Source organism: Octodon degus, unplaced genomic scaffold, assembly GCF_000260255.1.
Source record: "Octodon degus isolate 3935 unplaced genomic scaffold, OctDeg1.0 scaffold00002, whole genome shotgun sequence".
NCBI classification, from domain to species: Eukaryota; Metazoa; Chordata; class Mammalia; order Rodentia; family Octodontidae; genus Octodon; species Octodon degus.
In genome coordinates, this window is record NW_004524578.1 from 19,117,172 (window position 1) to 19,131,027 (window position 13,856).

Below are 13,856 nucleotides of genomic sequence, written 5' to 3' on the forward strand. Positions count from 1 at the left end.
ATATTTTCTTCGCATACAGTATTCATTCCCCGTGAAGCCCTCCCCCGCCTTCTTTTATTTTTTGGTACCAGGGATCAAACTCAGGACCTTGTGCCTGTCGGGCAGGTACTTATGCCCCTGAGCTGTATCCCCAGCCCTCTCCCACCTTTTCTTAACATTGTGTATAATGTTTCTAGTATGCTGCTGATGAATTCTTTCAGTTTGGATATTTTAAAAGTTTTGGACGGCCAGATAGCTCAACGGATTAAAGTGCCTGCTCAGGCAGACACAGGGGCCAGGGGTTTGATCCCCAGCCTGCTGTGCTGGCCCCGCCCCCAGGGCTCGCTGAATCAGTGAATGAGATTGGGTGTGGTGGCGCATGCCTGTAATCCCAACGCTTGAGAGGCAGAAAACAGGAGGATCACTAAGTACATTTTTTATTTTTTTAAGTAATTTTTAAAAAATCTTTTATTTATTTGGTACAGGGTCTTGCTACACAGCTCGGACTCATAGTGACCTTCCTGTTTTAGCCTCCTCAGTGCCAGGCACAGCATGTGGTAGTGGGGATTGAACCCTGGTCCTTGTGCTTGCCAGGCAGGCACTTAGACCACCAAGCTATCTGTCCAGCCCATTTTTTTTACTTCAACCACTGCTATTCTTTGCTTTGTTGCTCTGTGTACAATACGTCCTTTTTTCTTTGGTTGGTTTTGAAATTTTTGCCTTTATCACTGTTTATCACTTGGGTTTGGTTGCTATGTGTTGAAGTTCACTATGGTGATTAATCTAGATTGTCAACTTGATTGGCTTGAGAGACACCTAACCAATTAGTAAAGCATACCTCTGGGTATGTTGGGGTGGGTCATGGGAGTGTAACCTTTGCTGTCATATCTGGCTGTCTCCCTGTATCTCTGCAGCCTGGCTTCTGTGAGGAAGTCAGCTTTCTTCCACCGTGTTTTCACCTTGGAGCCAGATAACCAGGGGCTGAAATCTCTGAAACCATGAACTAAAAACAGGGCAAAGGTTTGAAAAACTTGCAGTTTGCCCAGAAAGGAAATGTGTATAAAGTTAGGGACAAAGAAAGTGGGACAGCTGAAGAGATTAGCACCATTAAAGATAAATAATTTGTGCTTGAGCCAAGATCAACCTTTCCTCTTTTCATTGTAGATGTCATTTGTTTTATTCTACCAAAGAGGGAAGCTGACTAATATAAAAGATTGATACTACTAGTAGGGTCATTGCTGTGGTGTCATCTGACCATGTGGTTCAGAAGGCTTTAGAACTGGTTTGTAGGAAGAATCTAGAAGAGTTTGAAGGTGAGTGCTGGAGAAGCGCTAGAATGTCGCATGCAGCGATTGAAGGGAAGTTTTGTGGGAGCCAGAAGTTTGGGATGCTGACTGGAATGTGGAGAGTGGTGACTGTTTATGAGATTTTAGGGGGATCCAGGATGCTGCCAGGAATTGAACCGGAGGCTGGTCGTGTTGCATTCCAGTAAAGAACTTGTCTACATTTTTTCTGTGCCTTCACACTTTTCAGGAGTCTCAGTTTAAAGGTGGTAATTTATCTGGTGGAAGTAATTTCAAGGTGGCCAGCAATGAGAATTGTGAGCTAAAAACAGAGCAGAGAGATTTGGAAAATTTGTAGTTTGACCAGAAAACATGTGTGTATAAAGGTGGAGGCAAAGATGATGCAATTATCAAAGAGATTAACATCATTAAGAAGAAGCCAGGTACTGGCCTTGCGCTTGCCAGGCAGGCACTTACTCCTGGGAGCTATCCTCCCCGCCCTTGCGCTGAAATCTTGTTGTTAATGTAATCTGGTATATTTTTCATCTCAGAAATTATACTTTTCAGGGCCAAGGAGATGGCTCAATAGAATAAGGGCCAGAGTTCGATCCCCGGTTCTGCCAAAAAAAAAAAAAAAAAAAGAAATTATGCTTTTCATCCCTAAAAATTACATTTTTATATTTTCCATGCCACTAGTTAACAATGTTCAGCATTTCCCCTTGCTTTGTAAACATGTGGAATACAGTTAAAACTTTTTAATTTATTTAAAATTATAACTTAAAAATCTGGATTGACTTCAGTTGATTGATTTTATTCTTCATTATAACTTTTTTTTCTTGTCTCTCTCTCTCTAGGTCAGGTAATTTTTTTATTTTATACCAGACATTGTCAACTTTCATCAGATTTCTTTCTCTTTTCTTTTTTTGGCAGAACCGAGGATTGAACTCAGACCTTTGTGCTTGCCAGGCAAGCACTTGTTATACGGAGCCATCCCCCTGGCTCATCAGATTTCTGTAAATATTCTAGGATGCAGTTCAATTTCTTAGAAGTGGTTTGATCTTACCGATTCTAAGATTTGATGAGTAATACCAGTGAAGCATTTTTTCTGGGGCTAATTTTTCCCACTACCGAGATAACAATCTTCTGAGGAGTCTACCCAAAGTTAGGAATGATGCGACTTTTCTGTATGGCTGGTTGAAACAGAATTATTCCTGGTCCTGTGTGAACTCAGGCTACCGTTCCATTAATCACTTCAGGTGCTTCTTTCTCCAGTAACACAGCGAGTCTTCTCACTCAGGAACTGGAAGTGTCATAGGTGTGCCCCAGTACGAGAAAAGGTAACAGTGGCAGCAGGGCCTTTACCAGACTCCCATGGGCCTCAGACACTCGGCCAACATGAGACCTTACTCCACTCCTCTGTCCTTCCCAAGTTCTACATTCAGTGCTTTTTATTTTTATTTTTATTTATTTATTGCAGTGCCAGGGATTGAACGCAGGGCCTTGTGCTGGCCAGGCAAGTGCTTATTCTGCTGAGCTATCGCCCCAGCCCACTCAATGCTTTTTAAATTATGATACTTAAAATGCTTTTCAGACACAATTTTGAGTTTTCTGAGGCACTGATTACTTGTATTCTGATTGTAAACTTGAACTTTGTATTAGTGGAGCTAATAAGCTATTGTTGTTTTTTCCAAGTTTTTAATTATTTTGATTTTATTAGGATTTATTTATTTATTTATTTATTTTGGCTGAACCGGGGATTGAACTCAGTCCCTTGCACTTGCCAGGGAAGCACTTATTCCACTGAGCCATTTCCCCAGCCTGTTAGGTTTTTTAATAAGCCATTTTTTTCATGCCTCAGGCATTTGTGTGGACTCTGGCAGAACTGCCTACGCTCAAGGCATGGCACCTACAGAGCTCAGGGATAGCAGCAGTCGGAGTGGAAGAGGGGCAGGTTGGACAGCAGGCATGGGGGGTGCTTGAGCTGCTTTTGATTGGGGGTGAGAGAGAAGAAAGCAGGAAGCTCATAGCAAGTAGGAGCATCATCGCCCAGCTCCTGGCTGCCGTGAGCACAGTCATTTTGCAGGGATGGGCAGCCAGGAGAAGGTATTCATTGTAGGAAAGATAGTGAATTCCATTTGGGACAAAAGACCACCTCTGATCGCAGCACACATCATCTGGTTTGGCCAGAAGTCAGCTGTCTCTCCTGATGGCGTTCCTGTTACAAAGGCCATATCCAAGGAACATGGTAACAATCCTGTGATAAACAAGGAAAGTGTCAGTCTATGGAATAAACAGTGCCCAGAGGATATTATACCAGAGAAGCAGGGTGTGCTGGGTTCTTGCTTCCTTTTTTTTTTTAATCTTTTTTTTTTTCATTTTAATGAGAAAAAAGATAAAATAACAATGAAACAGTTTCAAGACAGGTTAGTATGACAGTTACAATAATTAATACATTGCATACTGTTGTCTTCCTGTGCTTCCTTTTCTTCTCTAAGTCCCTGTGCCTCCCTTCTCAGTTTTTCATACTGGTTGCCAGTGTCATCTTTGGTGATGTTCTCCTCCAAAGGAGGCTGGATTCAGAAGAAGAGGCCACCTGTTTCTACACGACAGGGCCCACCAAAGGCGCTGTGCCCCGTAAAGAAGGACTGGTGTGAGGATGATGATAAAGGGGAAGAGGAGAGGGACTATGTCCTCCATGATCCAGCCCAAGGCCTGGATTCTCTGCCTCAGCCATATCGAATGATCAACAAGATGGTGAACCTTCTGTTTGACCGCTCATGGGAACTTATTGAAGAGAGGGCTGCTCTGAGAGAAGCTGATAGGACCCGGATCCAGCCCACCACCTATGCTCCACTCACAGAAATTCAGGTAGGGAGCAGACATTCCACTTTCTCAGTGCAGTGTTAATAAGCAAAAACACCTGCATGTGCCAGAGAAAGAATCATCCCGAACACCTTCACTGGTCAAGACAGGTGCTTTGGGGAAAATTATAAGCACACTGATGCTCGTCAAAACAAATCTGGTAACCGCTTGGGGAAACAGGGCATGTGGCTGATTAAAGCTTATGCAGAGACATTTTACATTCAGCTGCTGGTTCTGGAGAATCTTCCTGAAAGTATTAATCTGCTCTCTTGCTTGATGGTTAAGAGTCCATCCATGCCTCTGCTTCTGTTCTTCCCACTGTGCACTGGATGACTAACACACAGCGCTTGTGGCCATGCTCAGTGGTGTGAATGTGCCTCTGTCCTCAGCCTCTCTGTTTCCTTTGGCTTCCTTTCCCTAAATGTGAAATGCTGCAAATGCCTCAACACCTGGGCAAGAGCTGTCGATGCAGAGCTCTGGAGGCGACATATCTAGGAAAAGTCCTCGACCCTCTTTGAAAAGTGACCTCATGTCCCTTGAAGACAGCTGAGATGAGGTTCTTTTCTCTTTGCTTTTGTCTTCACAGCTCAGCCAAAGGCCCAGCTGTATGGCTATGTCACAGGACTATATATTTATTGGAGGAGCCAAGGGATTCTCGATCTATAACCTGTACAATGCTGAACAAGTATATGTTTGGGAGAAACTTAAGGTTGATGTCACTTCCATCTGGGTCACAGATTTAGGGAATGAAATACTTATTGCTCCTGTGGATGAAATGGGTATTTGTTTTTCATCTTACTTTTTAACCTAATGTATAGCTACCAACTAGACCATTCAATTTAATTTCCTTTGCAGGTCTGAGTGGGGTCAGGCATAGAGTATTCTCCCCAGTCACGTAACTAATAGCTACAGAAGGCATATGGCATACCAGGCACTGTTTAATACTTACAGCATTTAGGGCTGGGGAGATAGCTCAGTAGAATAAGCACTTGCAAGGTCCTGAGTTCAATCCCCAGTACTGCAAAAACAAAAACAAACAAATGAAAAAAAGCAGCATTTAATCCAGCCAGCAGCCCTAGGAGAAAAGTGCCATGTACCAGCCCTGTTCATAAGAGGCCAGCCAGATAGCTCAGCAGATTAAAGCACCTGCTTAGGTAGATGCAGGGGGCAGGGTTTAATCCCTGGCCTGTAGTGCCAGCCCTGCCCCTGGGGTGCACTGAGACAGCAGATGAGACTGGACGTGGTGGCATGAACCTATAATCCTGGTGCTTGGGAGTCTGAAAAACAGGAGGATCACTACAAGTCCGGTCTGTGTAGTGAGACCCTGTAGACCCTGTACTAAATACATTTAAAAAAAAAAAAAAAGCACACAAGGTCTGGAGGTAATATAATACCCTTGAGATAACCTGGAAAGTGGGTACCACAAGCCAGCTTCAAACCAGGCAGGAGGCCCCACACTGTCCAGCACCCACTAGTCCTGCCGCCCATGTAAAGCAGACCTTGCTTTTTCTCCTTCAGCCTTCCTGAGGAGTACGGCATAGAACCATGGTCACAGCCTGGGTCGGTGAGCTGTTCCTACTGTTTACCCCCTCAAAGGCTGGCCTCCCTTAGCCTGCCCCTTAGGTATGGGCACCCCATGCTGCTGCCCTGGCTTTGGAGGCTTCCCTACTCTGGAGGAATGAGAAGACAGTGTCAGTGCTGGCCAGGGAGAGAGGTGGACATGCTGAGCAAGAAGGAAGAGCTGTCGCTGATCTGGATCATGTGAAAGCAAGCCTCTCTGCAAGCAACAGCCGGCATAGGCCAGCACCCCGAAGCACCCCCAGGCAGGAGTCTGAAGTAGTCGAAGCGAGAGGCAAACAGAACAGGAGGGGCTGCTGCCTTCATTTAGGAGAGGTCATCGAGGTCTGGGCCAACGCAGGGGCTGCTAAAGTGAAAAGTGAAAAAGGCACTGTGGCTATGTCCGGTGTTGAACGAGTGGGTGTGTGATGAAGGGTATACAGGAACTTGTGGTACTATTTTATTGCAACTTTCCTACTAACATGAGATTAGTACAAAATAAAAAGTTTAAAAAGAAAAAGGAAAAAATGGAAAAGAGAAGATGATAGAAAAACAGTAGGGGCCGGGGAACAGTAGGGGCTCAGTAGAATAAGTGCTTGCCTGGCAAGCATAAGGGCCTGAGTTCAATCCCTGGTTCCACCAAAAAAAAAAAAAAAAGAAAGAAAGAAAAAAAAAAAAAAAAAAAAAAAGAAAGAAAGAAAGAAAGAAAGAAAGAAAGAAAGAAAGAAAGAGGGGCCAGAGAGATGATGGCTCAGTAGAATAAGTGCTTGCCTGGCAAGTGCAAGGGCATGAGTTCAATCCCCAGTTCTGCCAGAAAGAAAGAAAGAAAGAAAGAAAGAAAGAAAGAAAGAAAGAAAGAAAGAAAGAAAGAAAGAAAGAGAGACAGTACTGAAATATGTGAACAGGGTGGGTGGTGAAGAGCTCTCCGCAGTGAGGGTAAAGAGTCCTACTCCCTGCCTTAGGCCACTGGGCAGATGACAATGCCATTCCTTGACAGCAGCGACAGGAGATAGGTTTCAAGGAGCTGTGAGTCCCACATGAGCACGCACAGATTCAAGGTACCCGCAGCACCCCTGTGGAGGACGCCACTGCTCAGGAGCGCATCCCTCAGTTTGATGGGCTGGAAGGCCGACAGCCTTGTGTCCCTGGCGCACTCACGTGCACAGAAGAGGCAGCTGTGCATCTCCATCAGGCTGAGCCAGGCTGTCATCCCCTATGGCAAGCCGCCTCCAGGAGGCCTCCATCAGGGGTGGCAAGGCAGGTTCTGGGTATCTGGGAGACAACTAGAGAAAGGGGAGATGTCACGGTGGCTGATGATCATATCCTGGAGCCCTTGTTAGATGGGAACCAGAGCGAAGGAATCCATCATTCATTCAGCTGAATGAACTGTGTGAGAGTGATTGGAGCAGAGGCATGTGGGCTGGTGAGGTGACCCTTGCTCTCAGAGACTATGAGCTCATGAAAGGGTGATAGTGGATAACGTGGAGCAGAAAGGAAGACATACCACACCGGTGGCTGGGACTCAAGGGATGGGTTTGTGCCCCTTGTGCTTACAGAGACCTTGGGGAGAGGCAGGCAGGGCTGGGTGGCTGTCCAAGGGAGCCTGGGCAGCACAGGCGCAGGGGTGGAGAGGAAGTTCCCAAGGGTAATTCAGGGAGTCTGATAGCAGATCCCATGCTTCTGGGGCTCCTGTGTCTTACATTCTCGCTGGGTCTTCTGTTTCAGGTATCATTAGACTGTTCTACTTGTATAAGGATGGCCTCTTCCTAATCAAAAGCATCAATGAAGTGGTGAGTTCTCACACACTTGCCTTTATCTGGGAAGCAGAACAAATTTACTTGATGAGAAGCCAGCGCAAACTCTCCTGGGTCAGAAAGAAGTAGACACCTCCCTGGTCAGAGCCTCTTCCAAAATACCCAGTTGGAAGAGCTCATCCCTCAGGTTTGCAAGCTGCAAGGAAAGAAGGTTGTTGTCAAGGGAAGAAGGCTGCTGAAGAACTTCAGTCCAAATTTTTCTCTGGAGCATCAGACTAGTACGTGCATGAAGTACTACAAAGTCCCTACGTTGTCCAGACTGTTTTGTGCTCCTGTTCCTAAGCCCGTGCTGTTCTCTTGTTTGGAATACTTCCCTGTCTTCCTACCGCATGTGCTGCTTAAGTCTCTTCTATTCTTCAAGACCAGCACAAATCACAAGTTCTCCTTTTGTGAGAACTTTTTCCGCATATGGCTGGGAAGAGCTGCCCTCTCTTTCCTTTGTGCTGCCCTAGTCAGAACACAAATTCTCTTACCTGGGCCATACTTTATTTTTTAAGTACTTAGGATGAAACTAGAGCCAGGCTACATCCTCAGCCCTTCTTCAATTTTGAGTCAGGGTCTCACTAAGTCTCCCAAGCGGGGCTCAAACTTGCAGTCCTCTTGCCTCAGCCTCCAAGAGTGCTAAGACTAGGGCGTGTTCTCATAATAACGCATTAAGAAAAACAAAACCTTCCTTTCCCCTTTGGAGTTTGCTGGATCAGAAAACAAACTTAATGTTCTGAAAACTAACAAGAGAAAGAATCAAGCATTTATCCTCACTTCCCCAAATGGGATGTATTTCGGGGAAACCCACCAGTGGATGGTGGAGAGATCTTTGCAGACTTCTGACAAATGCAGAACAGATGACAGATTCAAGTTGTGCCCATGCTGTACCTGTTGGCACTGCACTGGTCTAGCTCAGCAGTGACCATCAGTGGCTGCTGGGGAACTCCAAGGGTAATAAGTCAGAGTCACAAGCTGGTTCTCAGTTACCAGCCTTTTGATGTCATTGGACGAGAGATGGCCTCAGAAAATGATACAAGAAGAGCACAGCGCCAGCCCTGGGGACACTGCAAGGCAACGAAATATAAATTTAATCAGCCTCAGATCCAGTCAACAATTTACAGGAGACACAAGTGTTCCCAGAAAGTTGTTAAGTAATTATTATATAATATTAACTACTTCTTAAACAAGAGAGAGCTTATCAACCTAATACCATTGGGACTCTCAATGTGCCTAAAACTTGGGTGTGTTCATAGCAGGGTCACCTCTAGGCTCTGTTAGATGGAGCCCTGTACGTGGCAACCACCGACCAGTTCAGTGTCACACAGACTGATTCAGTTGAACGTTTGCCAGCATAGACTTTAGGTTTGCAGACCTGACCACTAGGAGGCTACGAAACACCAGAAATGAGTCTAAAAAGCTTTTGCCAGAAAAGCGAGTCCCACAGAGGGGGAATGGGAAGCAGTAGGGGGGCAGTTTTCCCCTTCCTAGGCTTGCTGAGGATTGTGCCTGGTGTGAGCCACAGCAAGCCCTGAAGCATGTTCTTCAGGTGGCGCCTTCTCTGTCATACCACTTTTCTTTTCAGGATGATAGCAGCAAGCAGCCCACTTGTGTGAAGATGGAGACCTCCCAAGGCGGGGACTTCGCAGCCTTCCTGCTGCAAGGCAAGGTCTCCCCAGGGCAGTGGAGAGTGTTCACATGTGCCCCCTTGGGATCATGCTAGTTACAGAAAAGCTGCAGATAAGACAGAGGTCCCCATTCACCAACATTTATACCAGACTAAGTCAACAACCTTGACAGTACTGTCAACCAATGCATTATTTTTTTATTTTTTAGTTTATTAGTATATAGCATACACTCCTGTTGGGGGTTAGCGCATCATGTACCTTTTTGGTGGAACCGGGGATTGAACTCAGGCCCTTGAGCTTGCCAGGGAAGCACTTATTCTACTGAGCCATCTTTCTAGCCCCACCTAACACATCTTAATCCCTCCTTTTGTCCCCTGCCCTCCCCCTGCTCCACTAATGCTGTCATTAACTATGAACTATTGACCACAGTTTTTTTTTTCCTAACTTTATGAGTTTTTTCTCTGCTCCAGGCTCAAACCAGGATGCCCCCTCACACACAGTTCTGTCACTTTACTCTTTGTGTATCTGTGGTCTTTCTTAGTCTTTTGGTCATTCCTGGATTTTTGTGGCCGGGACACTTTGGAAGCACACCCGTCAAAGGTCTTGTGGAACGTCCCTCAGCTTCGGTGCATCTGAAGTGTTCCTGTGCCCCAGCGTGGGCCATGGATGTGGGGGGATAGCAGGAGGCGGTGTCTTCTCAGCGTCTCTCATCGAGGGCCACTGCTCCGCAGCGTGACCACTTCTTAGGTTAAACCTCCATCACTCAGGTCAGATGGCACCTAAGGTTCCTCCACTGCAGAGCCCCTACTTTCCCTTTCTTTTTTCTTTTTCTTTTTTTTTGGGGGGGGGTTGTTTTGCTGTGAAGTGTAAGGTCTTATAGTGTTGACCTCAAGCTCCTGGGCTCAAGCAATCTTTCTGCATCAGCCTCCTGAGTAGTTGACAAAATAGTTATTTTTTCCTTTCTACACTCTGTAAGGAACACTAAATACAGCCCACTCTCAGGGGGAGATGACTTAGGCACCTGCTGGAAGCAAGGGCATTGAAGAATCATGGGACATATATTAAAGCCGCTACAGTGACTAGTAAATATTTTGGGGGAGAGAGTTTGAGATGGTGTATTCTTGCTTTTGTTGTTGTTTTGCTTTATTTTATTTTGAGACAGGGTCTTGCTGTGTGATTCAGGCTGGCCGTGAACTCACTGTATAGCCCAAGCTGTCCTCAAACTGGTAGTGTTCCTGCTGCCTCAGCCTCCCAAGTAGAGATTACAGCCATTCCTCATCAAATTACAACGCCAAGCTAAGCATTCATGATCCAGTCTTGCCTGTGTTAACAGAACATATTTTATTCAAATGTTTATTGTCTTGGTTTTCAACTTCTAAATATTTAGACTATATGGTCCTCTATTTTATACTTTCTCAAAGCAATGGATATTCATTCTCTTGTGGTTCAGGGGGCCGGGAGCCTGAGAGTAGGCTGGCCTGATGACCATGCTTTAGGGGGATGCGGAAGGGTTCTTACACCTTGCACGGTAGCCTTTCCCAGCTTGGCAGGCATTTACTCTGGAAGCAGAGCCTGTTTCTAAAACAAAGTAAGTCCCACATCCACCCTGGACCTTGTCTTCTCTTCAAATGTGGGGCAGCAAATTCCTTGGAGCATGTTTCTTGATTCTGCCCCTGCCCCTGCCCCTGCCCCCGACCCCGACCCCGCCTCTGCCCCACACTTGCTCACTGCTCATCCATGTGCTACCTCCAGGCAGGCAGGGAAATGTCCCTAGGATTTACTATTTGCAGCAGAGCCCAAGGTGGGCCGAGCAGATGGGTCCACAGCTGTGAGCAGCCCGTGGCCGTTACAGTGCGGTGGCAGGAAGTGACAACTCTCCAAAGTTACTTGACAGATGAGACTCGAAATCACCCTGGCAAAATGATGTGCACTTCCACCTGACCAAGTCACCTTCCCGTGTGCCACGACTAAGGGCCTGTGATCTGAGCCAGCAGTTCTGAGCGGGCAGGCAGGCTCGGGCCGAGACTTGTCACCTGCTTGCTTTTGCTCAGGGACTCTTTAATTCCCAGTGCAGGAGCTGGTGACACGTGGTTGGACGTGTATAAGCTGCCCAGGGAGGCTTGGCTGAAGGAGGCGGAGCACCTGCCACTTACCCTGAACCCGAAGAAAAAGGTGAAGCCGCTGGTAGGAAGCACCCTGCAGCCCTGGCACGTTCTTCCTGCTGGGTCAGCACCCCGCGTCCTCCAGAATTGTAAGACGAGTGAGGACCTGAGGGCACTGAGGAAAACAGGAGCTGTGGTTCATGTCCCCAAAGTTGATTTGCATTTGATAATGGTTTGGTTTGGTTTTGGTTTTTGTAGTTATTACGGGTCTCACTATGTAGATCGGACTTGTGGTGATTCTTCTGTTTTCAGCATCCCAAGTGCTAGGATGACAGGCACATGCCACCATGCCCAATCTCAACTGCCAGCTCAGTGTGCCCCCAAGGGTGGGACCAGCACGGCAGGCCAGGGATCGACCCCGGCCACTGCGCCCTGCCTAAACAGGCGCTTTAGTCTGCTGAGCTATCTGGCCGGCCCTTGATAATGTTTTTAAAAGTAGAGACAAGTCTAATATCAGAAGCCTGGGTTCTCCATCTGAGAGCCCATCTGAAATTTCGCTAGAAGGAGGATCTTTCTCCTGACCCATGCAAAACAACAACAAAAGGTAATATTTCCTTTCCTAGGTTGAAGTAATCTGTTAATCCTGAAGTAATCCTGAATTCCACTAAATTTCCCACACTATACTATAAAGGGAATTTTTTTTTTTTTTGGTGTTTTTCTTTTTTTTAGACAGGGTTTTGCTGTTTAGCTTAGGCTGGCTTTGCACTCCTAGCAATCCTTCTGCCTCAGCCTCCCAAATGATGGGATTACAGATGTGTGCCACCACAAAGGGAATTTATTTATTTTTTATTTTTTATTTTTGGTCTTTTTGAGACAGGGTCTTGCTTTGCAGTTCATGCTGGCCTTGAGCTCACAAAGATCCTCCCACCTCAGCCTCCCAAGTGTTGGGATTACAGGCCAACATCACCCCACCTGTATATTCTTTTTTTTTTTTTTTTTTTTTTTTTTTTTTTTTTGTATTTCCAGGGATTGAAGTCAGGCCCTTGCACTTACCAGACAAGTACTTAGTCTACTGAGCCATCTCTCTGGCCCACAATATTCTTAAGAATAAGTATCATTTCAACTTGGTTACACGGTGCCCCAACCTCCTGCCGTGTCTGCAAGATAGAGCCCCCTCAGTAAAGAGTAAGACTTAATTTGCCTATTTATGCAATGTGCACTTACTATTTTTCTTTCCTTTTAACTGCCAACAACTAATGAGCACCCTTTAAATATGTTGTATTGGCCGGGGAGATAGCTCAGTAGTATAAGCGCTTGCCGGGCAAGTGCGAGTGCCTGAGTTCAATCCCCAGTTCCAAAAATAAATAAATAAACAAATATGTTGCATCATGCCAGACATGATGGCACATGCCTGAAATCCCAGTACTCTAGGAGACTAAGGGGGGAGGATTGCAAATTTGAGGCCAACTAGGGCAGTTTAGCAACTTAGCAAGACTGTTTCGAAAAGCACAAAAAGGACTGGGGCGGGTGGTGGCTGTGTGAAGGGCCCGAGTGCAGACCCCGGAACCCAAAGCCAAACCCAACCACGTAGTACCAGGCGTGAAGATGCCGTGGTGCCATTAGCACCAGCAGTAGAGGGAGGCCCTGCCACCCCTGCGGACTCCCTGGGCACCTTGGACACAGGCCTCCCCAACGTGGGTGTACAGAGTGGGGACCAGGCCTGTGTCCCCACAGCCTTCTCCTTCAAACATTCACAGAATTTACCCTTTGCCCCTCACTTCTGACACTTGTCACACATTCCTGTAGTCCTTAACATGCTTGATACATGAAAGTCCCTTTGTCTTTACTGGACGGCAAATTTTCTGGACTAAGGTCAGACTTTCAGCAGCTTTCTCACCAACCAATCCCATAGGAGCGTGCGTCCTCGTGCCCCACTGAAAGGTTTTTTGATAGACTATAATCCAAATAGGAAAAGCACCTTGGACTGGGGGTGTTACCCCACCATAATTCGTTTTTCTCCCCACACTCTGTGCAGTAACCAATTAATGCCTGTTACAACAGTGCAACGGTAGTGCTTTTACTATAAATTACATTTACCAAGGCATGGGGATATGTGTGTATAATCCCAGCATTCTGTGAGACTGAGGCAGGAGGATCTCAAGTATGAGCCCAGTCGGGACAATTTAGTGACTTAGTGAGACCTTGTCTGATAGATAGATAGATAGATAGATAGATAGATAGATAGATAGATAGATGACAATGTAGCTGAGGGAGGGCAAAGACCCTGGGCTCAATCCCCAGAACAACAACCACATATGTATGTAATAAAATTATCCACATAATGATTATATTTTGCCAATCATAAGTAGTCACCTCCCAAATATTACTGTGTATGCAAGCATGGAGACATCATATGATACCCTAGAAATATGTCAAAACCAAGAAAAGAAACACTGTAAAAACTAAATAATTTTTTAAATTGATGAAAACAGGGCTGGCCAAATAGCTCAGCAGATTAAAGCACCTGCAAGCAGACGCAGGGACCGGGGTTCAATCGCTGGGCCTGCCATGCCGGCCCCTCCCCTGGGGTGCGATGAGACAGCAATTGAGACTAAGCGTGGTGGCGCACGCCTGTAATCCCAGCTCTTG

The 13,856-nt window shown here is 46.1% G+C and overlaps 1 protein-coding gene across 1 annotated transcript in view; it reads left to right on the forward strand.

Annotated features, from left to right (window-relative positions):
* Nucleotides 1–13,856, forward strand: part of Wdr93 (WD repeat domain 93) — a 44,221-nt gene that overhangs the window by 6,038 nt on the left and 24,327 nt on the right. Inside the window, exons 2-6 of the mRNA XM_004623466.2 lie at nucleotides 3,758–4,130; nucleotides 4,711–4,903; nucleotides 7,407–7,471; nucleotides 9,063–9,141; nucleotides 11,180–11,289. Of these exons, the coding sequence (XP_004623523.1) occupies nucleotides 3,813–4,130; nucleotides 4,711–4,903; nucleotides 7,407–7,471; nucleotides 9,063–9,141; nucleotides 11,180–11,289 (765 nt within the window). The 5' untranslated portion in view covers nucleotides 3,758–3,812. The remainder of the gene's footprint in view (nucleotides 1–3,757; nucleotides 4,131–4,710; nucleotides 4,904–7,406; nucleotides 7,472–9,062; nucleotides 9,142–11,179; nucleotides 11,290–13,856) is intronic.